This window comes from Vidua macroura, chromosome 6, assembly GCF_024509145.1.
Source record: "Vidua macroura isolate BioBank_ID:100142 chromosome 6, ASM2450914v1, whole genome shotgun sequence".
In the NCBI taxonomy this organism is placed as follows: Eukaryota; Metazoa; Chordata; class Aves; order Passeriformes; family Viduidae; genus Vidua; species Vidua macroura.
The window spans coordinates 60,972,881-60,985,735 of record NC_071576.1 but is presented as its reverse complement, the minus strand read 5'-3'; the positions used below and the strand labels follow the sequence as shown (position 1 = coordinate 60,985,735).

Here is a 12,855-nt window from a genome sequence, read left to right as displayed (position 1 = left end):
CCTTGGGAAGCCTCATGGGAGCTGCTTTCCTTCATTCCAGGCTAGGAAACTAAATAGAATGTGATTCTGGCATACATTCTTAGGGAAAACCCCCTCCAACTCAAACTCTCCCTAAAGACATCCCTGGAGTGATTTTTCTGCTTTCCAGCACGGGGTCTTTGCTATCATTCTGCCTGTGTAAGGAACAAGTTTTCCTGACCAGAATAAAATCAGTGGAAAACAGCTTGTGAACCAGCTGCTGTCTGCAATAGGAGTGCTACAGAGAGGCTACAATTTTAAGAGGCAGCCTTTTGCCAGGCAGATAATGCTTTTGGGATAACACGTGTGGAGAACAAGATAAAGGGAGAAAAAGAAGCCCAGAGTACCTCTCCTTACCATATTGTCTTCAGTTTTAATTATTATCTGGAAATCTGATGGAGAATTTTATTTAAATTATAAATGCTGTAGAGTGGTTTGTTATTGTATTTAAACATGGGGGAATTTAAACTGATTTTTTTGCTTTAGTATTGAAATTTTTACTTGTTAAAGCTGACAGATTTTGCTTAACATAAACACTTGTGGTTTGTTTTTTTTTTTTTTCCTTTCAGTATCTTGGGTACTTTGGGGATGCAAAGACAAAATACAAACGAGTGTATGTGAAGTTTGTTGAAAATGCAAACAAAAAGGAATATGTCAGAGTATGCTCAAAAAAACCACGAATCAAGCCTGTCCAGTCAGCAAGGTATTTTATTTCAATTTGTTTTTCATTTTGCCATATTGTTTTCATATTAAGAACACACCTATTTAAATAAACAGAAGTTATAAGTTTCAAGTGTATTCATTGTGCTTTAATATGGAAACTGAGAACTGCCTGGTTTGCTTTAAGAAATTAAATATAAATTACTGCCTTGTCTCCCCTACTCTATTCTGTTCCATAATCAGTTATTTTGGAGGTGTTAGGGTTCTACATGCTATTTCTGTCATCCTTTGCCCTACAAGCCTACTAGTGTAATGATTTTGTTTTTCTGTGTGTTGTTTTCTCACATCCTGTGGACTTTGCTAGTTAGGTAGTTTCTTCTGGATTGATTTAATGACCATTCTGTCCTGGTATACTGGAAGTACCATGCTTTCCTCACAATCCTGGGAAGTAAATTGAAAAACAGATGTTCCTGACAGTGCTCTTCATCCAGGAGTTTTAAGTCTAGTTTGCTCTCAAAGAAAGCAGTGCCATCAGATAATCAATTTTATGAAATAATCCTGTTCTACTACAAGTAGCTAGGATTTTGATGCTCCCTTTTTCTTGGGCTGTGGAAGACTGTTCCAGTACCTGCTCTTCCAGTGCTCTGAAGCAACCCCCTCTTTTTAACAAAACATGACTGTGATGAGCTTGTTATGCTTCTGCTGTTCTCTCAACACTGCTTTTGGCTTTTCTTTGTTTGTGCTGCATGTTGTATTTCTGGAGAAATCAGTCACATCCCACCCCTGTGTGTTTCACTGAGCTCATTAAGCGAGGTCTTTCAGCCTCCTCCTCTGGGGCAGATTTTCCATTGCTCTCATTCTTCTACTGCCTGTTGTCTCCATCCATTGTGGTTTGAAATCTCCATTTCTGACAGATGTCTAGAATTCTTCTCAGTGTTCCAGAAGATACTGACAGTGTTTCTGCTGTACGTGTCACTGCTTTCCCACACTGACAAAACTCTTCTCTAGCACTTCCCAAGATTGTATTCCCTGCCATGCTCTCAAAACTGCATTGTGTAATCAGTCCTAAAGTACAGAACTTTGTGTTTCTGAATTAACATTCCCGTTTGTTTCCTGTTTTGAGGGGTGGGAAGAGAAAGGCATTGTTTGGTCAATATTATTTCAAAAATACAGTAGTATATAAAATAGGTATGACCTAATACCCAGTTACAGTGAAATAAGTGTATATAATCAGTGGGGAGTATATTCTGGTTAAATAAGATTATAGCTATTTTATTACTGCCAAAACTTGTGTGGTAATTATATTCATAAACATTCTCCTCATTATATTGCAGGACTATTCACTGCAAACCTAGTAATAGCAACATCAAACCTCCTGATCCACCAACACCAAAACCAGCAGCAACAAAAGTCTCTTCTGTGAAACCCAAAGCTAAACAGCCAAAGGTCAAGGCTGAACCACCACCAAAGAAAAGGAAAAAGTGGAAAGAAGAATTTTCATCTTCCCAGTCTGATTCTTCACCTGAGGCCCAGAGTGAAGAAGATGGTGAGTGAGATACCATTGCTGGCACCCAGGCCCTTTTGAATTTAACTGAGTATTCTAAAATTACATTGTTTGATCTTGCACATTTTTCTGTACAAGCCTTAGAAAGAAAATAGAAAATCTGATACCATACCGTGCAAAATGAGTTTCTTAAAACTTCTCAGTTGCTGTTGGTGTATAAGCAAATGTGTACAATTGAATTTATTTCAAATGTAGTTTATCCACATAAATACATATTTTACCACTTGCTGTCTGTGACTGGTGCAATTGTAGGAGGAGAAGCCAATTTGATTTTTAAATACATCTTAAGAATGAGATTCTTCATTAGTTTTCCATTGCAACTGAATGCCATGTCTAAAATAACATTCCTGTAGTGTTTGCCTGCATGCAGATGTGGGCAGAATTCAGATGCTGCTGTTGTTTTTTTCAGAACCCAAGGAGAAAAAGCAGTTGACTTTTTGGCTGCTCCATTGCTTGTCTGAATGCCAGCTGTTCAATTGTAGCCTGCTGAGCAGGTTTGCTATTAAGACATTCATAGAACATTGAGATTCAATGTTTGCAGGAACTCTCCAGAAGAAAAAGGGATTTCTGAAGTTCACAGTGTTTAGAGGGGTTACCTGTGGTAGCAGATTCACAGTGCATTTTGCAGGGTTCCATTTCCTCTATGTTTGAAGCAAAGCTTTGTCTTGCTCATACTTTATTATTGCTGCATTTCTAAAGCATCCTGGTGACTTTTAAATATAGATACACTCACTGGTGTACTGGCCCACTGCCTCTGTGAGAACAGCACCTTTCAAATATTTTTCAAGCAAACTTGCCCAAGTAACACTGTCCATATTTAAGACCTCAAGTAACCTGGTGGTTATGGTCATCCCTGAGGGAGTTTAACAGCCTTGCTGCCTGAATAACTGCAAAATCCTGGTGTCAGACATGGAGCCTACAAAAAGCTGCAGAATGCTTACTAGTCCTGATGGCTACTCCATGTGCATGAAAAAATAAAAGCTTCCTCAGAGTAAGCATCAGTATGCCTGTATCACTACACTGATAAAAAAAACTTTACCTTTTTTTTTTTGAGTTTAAAAATTAAGTGTGATTGACTTAAATGGTATGCAGGCTCCTAAGTGACATTTGTACTCAGAAATTCTTTCTCCTGTTGGATGACTTCAAATTTTGCAATTTTGAGAGGTACTTGCCTTGACGTGAAAATTAGGGCACTTAGGGTACTTCACTTGACTGAAGTTATCAATTATCCTGTTTCTCTGAACTTTCATCTACAATTATAGGAAAATGTTTAAATTCCTTAAAATATAATCTAAATGCTGATAGTTAAAACACTGAACCATTTGTACCATATTTGGTGTCTGCCCCTATTTTTGATGTTTAAGTAGTTTATTGCAATTGACTGCACTGAATTTTCATCTCTTGGGGTACCAGTAGGGGTCACTTGTGTTTTAAGAAAGAAACCTTCTGTTTTGAAAAGCACAAGTGTTTTTAGGATATTGAAGGGGAAAAAATCATTCTGTCCTGTTTACTTTTCAGAGGTTGTACCTCCAGCTCCACTTGTTACTCGCTTTTTGAACACCAGAGCTATGAAAGAGACTTTCAAGAGCTACATGGAGTTGCTTGTTAGCATTGCCTTGGATCCAGACACAATGCAAGCCTTGGAAAAGAGCAATGGTACAGTATGTTTAACATTTGTGTGTTCTTACTAGATTTTATGGTTATTAATTAGTAAAGCAAGTGTTCTTTTTTAAAAAAAACCAGAAACCTAACAAAATTTGAGTTACATAACCTCATCTGAAGAATCTACACATATTATGTGTTTATATATATTTTTTGCATTATCTCTTTGAACAATCAAAGTAACTTGGGAATATTGTTTTAGCTTTTTTTCTGCATTAGAATTTTGCTGTGAATGTCAGAATTGAGCTGTTTGTTCCTACAGTTGCTGTGCTTCAAACCTTAGCAAACATTTATTTAAAATTACAGGATTTCCAGTGTGTTTGCTTTCTTGTGAAGAAATAGGCATATAAGTAGATAACTAGAAGTAGATATGATTCCTCCTACTATTAAAAATTTGGCTTTCTAAATTCTGAAATCTTGAAATCCTGATCAAAGAAAATTATATTAATGCACACTTTTTCTTTGAAGACAAAATATTTGGATTTGTTTATCCTAGCAGACTCCAGGGTACAAGTCAAAACTCCTATTTCTCAAAATTTAGTAAAACACTCACGTTCCAAGATAAAGGTTCCAAGAGATAAATAATTTCATGTATTATTTAGTTGCAAGCTGTTATTTTGTACTACATTCTGTTTGCCTGTGTTTAAAAAAAAACATTTTTAGCCTCTCCTCTCCTGCCTCTCTTGATTTCAGTGTGCATCAGTGCACATTTATCTCAAGATTTCAGAGGCATGCATTATGTCAGTAGTCCCACTAAAATCAAAGTAATTGACTTTATAAATGAAATGCTCCATACTGAGCTGTAAATTTTCAGTGCTGGCCACATGCCTAACTTCAGCTCTATATTGTGCAAGTCACAGTGGTTTATCAGATAACTTTTATCAGTAAGCACTTTCCTCACTTTTTTTTTTTTTAATGATTGCCAGCAGGACCATTTCTTGTAAAATGGAATAACAAATGTCAAAACCACATACTTGTCTTCATAAAACTGCCAGCTGTATTGCAAAGAGGATTTTCTAGGAATTGGTGTAAAATTGTCTCCAATATTTATGTTCTGCATTGGTCTATCTTAATTTTTCCTTGCAGCAAAGTCAGAGAAGGAGCAGGATTTCAGTCAGCAATTAAACTTCATACTATCTACACCAGCTTAGTGGGCTGATAAAAAAAAAATTCTTTTTCTCTCACAGTTGAAATTGGATTATGTGCCAATTGCTTTATTTTTTACTTTTCACATTGTATATTAATGGATCAAAATATAGCAAGAATATGAATCTCATTATTGTGCATCTCTTAATAATCAACTGCTGTGGGTTTTTTATGTGTCTTTTAGATGAGCTGCTTTTGCCTCACATGAGAAAGATTGATGGTATGCTGAATGACAACAGGAAAAGGCTGCTTTCCAAATTGCGCTTGGATCACGCTTTCAAGGTATTCTCTTTCAAATTCTAGGCTTTGAAAAAAAAAAAAAAAGTGGTGGTTTGGCTAAATCACTGAATTCATGCCATGCAGGCACAGCTTAAAACCCATTTGCAGCAGAAGTGAATGTGGATTTGAAAGAGATGCTGTAAATTTAGTGCTTGTATGTGGCATTTGGAGAACATTTTGGGATGGAGGAGTGTATACTGCAAAATAAAGTTCTAGTTTTACTCCCCATGCTTTCTGGTTCGTTCTCAAGCATTTTTTCCTTTAAGCTTGTCAAGTTTGCCAAAAGAAAATCTGTTTCCTGTCCTTCTAGAGCTTTTGGTTAAGTGATTTTATTGCCTAAAAATAAACTTTTACATGAAATAGCTATGCTGTGGAGCAGATGTCTGAACATCTTTGAAGTAGAGAACATGATCAGAGGAGTTTAAAACCAGGACAGAGGGATGCAAGAACAACTCATTTGTGTGCTCTTTCATGTATCTTCAGCATGGAAGGTTGAGAAAAGTGTGGATAACAAGCCCATATTACAGCAGCTTTGACGTGGTAATAAAAAAACACGTCTGGATGTGGCCAGGGAAGAGAGAAGCCGTACCATCTCAGTAGAGAGAAGGTAAACAGGAGGATAATCACTGTGCTTCCTACTGTTCCCACCCACCCTCCAAGCAGCAATGCAGAGCTTGCAAGTGCAGGAAGGTGATTTCCACTCATGGAGTCATGGAGGTTAGAAAAGATCAATTCCAGCTGTTAACTCAGCACTGCCAAGTCCACCACTAAACCCTGTCCCAAAGTGCCACCACATCTGCTGCACGTGTTTGAGACCTCCAGGGCTGGTGACTCCACCACTTCCCTGGGCAGCCTGTTCCAGTACTTCATAACTCTTCTGGTGAAGAAATCTTTCATAATATCCACTCTAAATCTCCCATTTCCTTTTGTCTTACTGCTTGGGAATAAGCCACCCTTTTGTCAGTGTCTATAATCAGCCTGATGATTTGTTCATGGAACAGTTTTGAGGCCAACAACAGTAAAGCAGGCCTGACTATAAACCCCATCACCAAACTTGCTTTTTGCCTCTCTTTCCCTGTCCCCCTTTCCTCTGTACTGTCCCACAGCACAGAGACACTTGGAGAATGAGTGCTGTTCTTTGTACTGCTCTGAGCTTATATTTGAGAACTAGGTGAGGAGGGAGATAATTAACAGACTTGAAAGTTCTGCTCTTTTCCATCATGAAACTTTTCCCCCATTTCCATTTCTGTTAAATTTTGTGGGACATAAGGTGGCTTTATTTCAGGGAGGAGACCACTATCAACCAGAGAAACAGCTGTAATTCACACAAATTTTTCAATGTTAGTTATGCTGTTTTCCCAACAGCTGAACAATTTGTACCTCCTTGAACAGAACTGCTTGTTGCTTCCTCCTTATAGTAAAAAGGCCCAGAGAGGGCTGTGTAATTTCAAATGCACAGAGCCTCAGAGAGGTAGCATGTGTTAACCCTCCATTTCTGTTTTTCTGTTGTGGTAAGAATTTTGTGTTAATAGTTATTTGTATAGATACCTCTTTTTGACTTGTCTGTGCAGAGAAGATAGAGCAGTTATGGGAAGATACAAATGTGTAGACTTGCAGTTACATTCACAGTACACAAAAAGTGAGAAGTAGTCACACTTTTTCCTAGTTTAAGGTGGAAAAGCTACTATAATTCTCTGTAATACCAACATGTAATTAAGCTGGAGTTCATAGTGAATACAATAGCTTTGCTGTGTGTTCACTTAGCAGCAGATTATGTATCATAATTCTAAAGTTAACTTAAGACTGTATTCCATCATATCTGCAAGATGTTAATGGATGTAAGGAAGGGATCTGCTTGTGATGTCATCTGCAGGATAGAAAGCCTTTTCTGGTTTTCTTCTGATGTGACAATGCCAACTTGTGCCATCCTTGAGTCAATGTCTTGGATAAAAATGAAATGCCTACTTGTCATCATAAGTGCTTGGGTTGGTTAGGAAAATGTGTTTGATGCTCTTTAAGATACAGGAGGTTTCTGTTCCACCTTTAATGAAATAATCAGTTCAGATATTAGAGTTGAATGAAGCACTGAAGAAAGCAATAAGTTAAAAGTATCATTTGTCATTCACTGATATCATACAGTTTGAATGTTTTTGCTGTTCTGCATTGATGGGCATCGATGAATTTAATACTAGTTTTCCACTGGATGCAGTTAATGTGGAATATGTTAGCTCTGTATTACAAACCAAAGCAGACACTGAAGTTAGCAGTCAGTGTTTGTAGTTTTGCCTGTAACATTTTTCATAGTTCTAACAGATTATTGCATCCTTTGCATAAATAGTTGTTACAAACAAAATTATGAAATATTATTGTTGCTTTAGTTGAAGCTCAGTAAGTGAAGCATCTCAGCTGAATTGTGTAAACTTCATTTGAAAACAATTATGTGTCCCATGCTCCCAAAGATGCAGTAATCACCAGTATTTACTTCTTCATTCCAGTTCACATTTGTCAGGTGTAGATCAGTGGTGTGGCCATGGAACTGTTCTGGCTCTTAGGAATTCTCCAGAGGAGGCCAAAAGTGGCCAGAGCCCCTTGACACTCCAAATCAGCCTTGAGGAAAGCTGTTATAGTGGATAGCAAAACTAAATAATTCAAACCTGTGTAAGTTGTTCCACTTTGAAAGTATTGCAAGGAAGACTGGATATGGACAAATTGGCTGGTCAAGGTTACTGCTACCACTGTGCAGGAGATTTAATAGCTGCTTACTGAGAGGTTTGCTTAATAAACTAAAAAATGTGTGATGTGAATAAAGAGTTAATAAATTACAGGCAGGGGAGGTTGTTGTTGTCAGGTATTGTTTGTTAAAAGAAAATATAATAATGGAGTCAACTTCATATTTTAACCTAGTAGTCCCAGTAAGGTCTTTAAGCTGCAGTATTGATTCATTTTTCCATATGTGTATTTTTCTGCCTCATACTGGAGTGTAATACACAGATGCATGTTTATTTAATGTGAAACATTTTTTTCAGGGCCAGATTATGTAGCATAGCAGGACTATTTCAAAGCAGCTGCTAACATAATGCTGTATTTGTTCAACAAAAATGTATTCAAATTTACTCATGCAAATAATGTAGAATTGAAGCTGACAGAAATGCAGTTCACTCTCATGAGTTAAAATGTCTTCAACTTGTACTTTTTGAACCAGCCTTCTACTTCACTCTACATAAGCTTTTCTCCCTTACAGATCTGATGATATGCAATTAGTTTGTAGTTTGCAAAATCTGGGACAAAATCTATGGAGATATTTAGGCACCCAATCCCCATGTGCCTGACTATGCATTAAATATTTTAAAATCTTCAAGTAACTTAGCCTTAGAAAATTCTTGGGTAGAAATGGAATGGAAAGCAATTTAGAAGTTAAAAATTGCCCTGTGGAGCTTTTTTCCCCCCTCTTTTTCTAGTGAGAGAATCACAGATGTTAACCTGATATACAGTGAAAGGATCTGCTGGTCTTGAAAAATTACAGTAGTCAGGAACAGGTGGTTGTGCTTTCCAAACCAGATTTGGTTGTATAATCTGATAAAGACACTTCATCAGGTCTTTGTGGAAGAATAAATTTTTTTCCTAATAGGCTGCACTCTAATCTTTTCAAAGAAAAAAGGCCAGTTTGTCATCAATGTGGCCATTCTTGATTTTTTTCCTAATCCTTTGTCTTTATATGCTCTGTTCAAGAACGCTTTGGAAAACTTTCCTGAACTGACAGTGGTCACTCGGGACTCCAAGACAAAGTGTGGAGGGACATCTGTGTCTAAGATCAAAATGAATGGTAAAGCTTACAACAAGAAAACACTGAGGGCTTCTAAATCAACCACTAAATCAGCACAGGTGAGTGTTCACAGGGTTTGTTGCTGCCACCACCTGACTTGTGCTATGATAACCATATTTATATAAAACATTGCTGGTTTGGTTGGTCAAAATATAAAATCTTTGAGGGAGGTGCTTTTTCTGTAACAAGGGAATGTTAAAAACCAACATGTAAAGGAGTACATTAAATCATTATTATAATTCATATGTGAAATGTAGTTTGTCAGCTTCCTGGGCTGTTGCTAGAACACCAACAATTTGCCTTCACCATTGCTTCTGTAGATCATAATAAGTCATATAATAATAATAATATTTATAATAATCATAATACAGTTTCTTACACTTGCTGCAAAGTAAATGATAAAATGGCTTCTAGATCAAAAATTTAGTAAAAATAGTGTTAACCCTGTAAAATCTGATATCAGATAACACTTCTTAAAAATTGAGTTCTATCTTGTTCCATTCCTCATTTGCAATGGCAGAAAGAAGCTGTATATCTTCAATTAAAAAAGAAATAAAATAAAAAGCAACATGGAAAAATTTTGAGAAGCACATATTGTTTATTTCCATAGAATTTCTGGGGAACACTCTTAACTAGATTTGGCTTGCTTAGCCTCATCTCCCTGCAGTAAATAGGGTTTGGCAAATGACCTGTACCTATAGCTCACACTCATAATTCTTGCCAAATTAACCTAATTTTTAGGTAAGTACAAATCAGCTTTCTCAAGCACAAAGTCTGTGTCTTTTGCAATTCTAGCCATCAATCTGGTGAATAATGGTTAAACTTTGGTAGTTCTTGGAGTACTTCTTGAGAAGGGGGTGTCTTTACCAATTTCAGGTTTGCAGTGCACTCAGGATGACTGAAAACATTCTCACCTGGTTTTGATAAAACATGGGAAGTGAGGATAGGAGATAATTATGATATAAGGGGAATCACAGTTTGCCAGATATGTCACAATAATGATTTGGATGAAGCACTCAATTTCTGAATTGAGCTAAAAAAATTGTTTACAGAAGAAAATGTCTGTCATGTCTCCTAGTAAATAACATGAATTTTCCTAAAATAATTGTTCTTTTTGCAGGAGTTTACAGTAGATCCAGAAAAAATACAGTTGTATTCTTTGTATCACTCACTCCATCATTACAAATATCACATATATCTAACATGTAAAGAGGAGGTAAGTGTTGCTCTCATTCTTTGCATTCATTGAGGGAATTGAGTCCAACTTGAGAGGCTGTTCTCTCATTCTTGGTAAATGAGTATGGATTGAGGCCTCCTATTTTAATTAATTATTTATGGCAAACAAAAGCTACACTGACCACGTGGGTTGCTCCTAATGGGAACTGCTGCTTAGAGCATTCAGATGTGAGGCTTGCAAGGTTTGTGGGATTCCCTGAAGTGTTCTTCACTGTTATCCAAAATAAACAAAACAAATGTTATCAGTGTATTTAACTCCTTGGATCCAAAAGATTTATTTTTTTTTTTTGGTCTTAGAACGCCGTGCCTTTATTTCTTCTGCAAATCCTTGCTGGGAATATTTCAGGTAGCAGAAATACAAGAGTTGAGCTCTGGCTTAGTTGTTAAGAAATGCATTTTGGGGGGCATTACCATTGTTTTTAAAACTTCAAGATTTTCTGGCAGAGAAGGTTCATATTTAACTGCAGACTTTTATAAGAATGAAAACTCTCCAATTCTGGCAGCCTAACGTGTGTGTGTTTGCATCTCTGTCCCCCTCCTTCTCTTTTTTAAATAGATTTCTTCTGTTCAGAAGACGAGTGCAGATCTAGGCCAGGAAGAGATCGTGCAGCTGTGCATGAAAAATATAAAATGGGTGGAGGATCTTTTTGAAAAGTTTGGTGAACTCTTGAATCGTGTCCAGCAGAAATGCTCCTAACAAAAATGTATCCCAAATCCCACATTTCTTCTACGGCACTAACCTGATGGAACAGAAAGCTCAGAGAGAGGCTCTGATTTCTTTTACAATGCCAGACTGCATTCTTGTTCGTAGCCATTTTTATTTCTCTTTATGGAACTTTGTGCCTTGGCTCGTGCTAAGGAAAAGTGATGCTGCCAAGGAAATCAGTCCTTTGGAGATGGAGCTAAACATAAACCTAACCACATTTTTAACCTGAAGAGTTATTTTCGATTTTGTAAACTATTGGATAACTTAGTTTTATTTTCAGAAATGTTTTTGACAAGTGATGAAGCATGCACTACATATACCTTTTTCTTTTTTATTGCTCAACAGATAACAACACTTAAAATACTACAGATTTTTCCATCCCTAAGTGAGAGAAAAGTCAGCGTTGGGGCGAACTAATTTTTACATGTCTGGCTACCAAATTTAGAGTTTTGTACATTTTGTGAACAGAGCTGGAGTGACATCAGTTTCTGCATACCTATATTGCCATCATAAAATCCAGAAATTTCATTATGCTTTATGGACTCCTTTTACTATTGTCATGTTCGGGAGACTGAACATGGAGTTGGTGCAATCCTATGACTGCTTTTGTGTCAAATTATATTGTAATGAAAGACAATGACCTTAACTATTTTCCCTGTTTTGAAGAAAAAAATATTTTCCTTTATACTGTGGGTTTTTTTTTTTCTTTTGGAAAAAAAAAATCAATTGTACATTTTATCTCACTAATAGTTGTATTTTTCACAGAGGAAATATTGTGGTTAAAATTGTTACATGTATCTTTGTAATACACTTTCCATTGTTTTCAGTAAATCCTATTCATTTATATGTTGATTTTATATTGTAAACTATGTATCTCGAGGTAACCCTTTTGTTTATACAGGTTTGCTTCAGTGTTAACCAGAATAATGCATAATGCATACTAGACTAGTTTTGCTTTAAATGTAGTTGTGTTAGACACTGCAATTATTTTCTGGTATGTGAAAATAAATTTCTTACTAAACTAGCACTTGATTAACTGAGAGTTTAAATGAAGAGCTACTACACTTTATCTTGGTCAACAAAGATTGTTGATTGAAAATAGACTATATGCAGTGTTAAACACAGCTTACATAATTGTTTGTAGAACTGGCAGTTGCAGAGCTGTTCTCTTTTTGGTGCCTTTCAAGTCTTCAGACATCTTTGTAGCTTTTCTCCCCCCTCCAGGTTGTTAACACTTGGTAGTGCCACTAGTCACACTCAGACAATGAATGTAATGGGCTCTAATCAGGAGAGCATTTTCTTTAAATTTGCCAATAGAATGCCTTACTGAGTCATTCAGAATGGAGATGTACTCTACTGGCGTCCTAAAAAAAAGTCATGTTGGTCTTTTTTCAGATAATGTCGAAAAGAAACTTCATTCCTTTATCCTTTTACTGCCACTTAGTGCCTTAATTTCAGCCAAGAGAGCAGGGTTCACTATTAATTGGCCAAATGAAGTAATGTTCATTGCCATGTGACCTTTCCCCCATGTTTTGATCCTATTTAGTTGTTAAATATTCATTAGACTGTAGAACTATAAAGAGTTTAATGAATAGATGTGAAAATGAAATTATTTGATCTTGAGTAAGCAAATAGAGGTTTGAATATTAAAGTATGTACAGAATTTTAGCTGGTTAGATTTAGAACCTCGTAGGATGTTTACCACATTTCCAAAGCTTTTCATCCTTAAAAAGCAATAATTTTCCTTTACAATTTGTGTGC

General features: G+C 36.5%; 1 protein-coding gene across 1 annotated transcript in view; it reads left to right on the top strand.

Annotated features, from left to right (window-relative positions):
- Nucleotides 1-12,118, top strand: part of QSER1 (glutamine and serine rich 1) — a 41,231-nt gene extending 29,113 nt beyond the window's left edge. Inside the window, exons 7-13 of the mRNA XM_053979175.1 lie at nt 588-721; nt 2,013-2,224; nt 3,761-3,898; nt 5,235-5,332; nt 9,059-9,211; nt 10,273-10,368; nt 10,945-12,118. Coding sequence (XP_053835150.1) covers nt 588-721; nt 2,013-2,224; nt 3,761-3,898; nt 5,235-5,332; nt 9,059-9,211; nt 10,273-10,368; nt 10,945-11,085 — 972 coding nt within the window. The 3' untranslated portion in view covers nt 11,086-12,118. The remainder of the gene's footprint in view (nt 1-587; nt 722-2,012; nt 2,225-3,760; nt 3,899-5,234; nt 5,333-9,058; nt 9,212-10,272; nt 10,369-10,944) is intronic.
- Nucleotides 12,119-12,855: the final 737 nt, after the last annotated feature.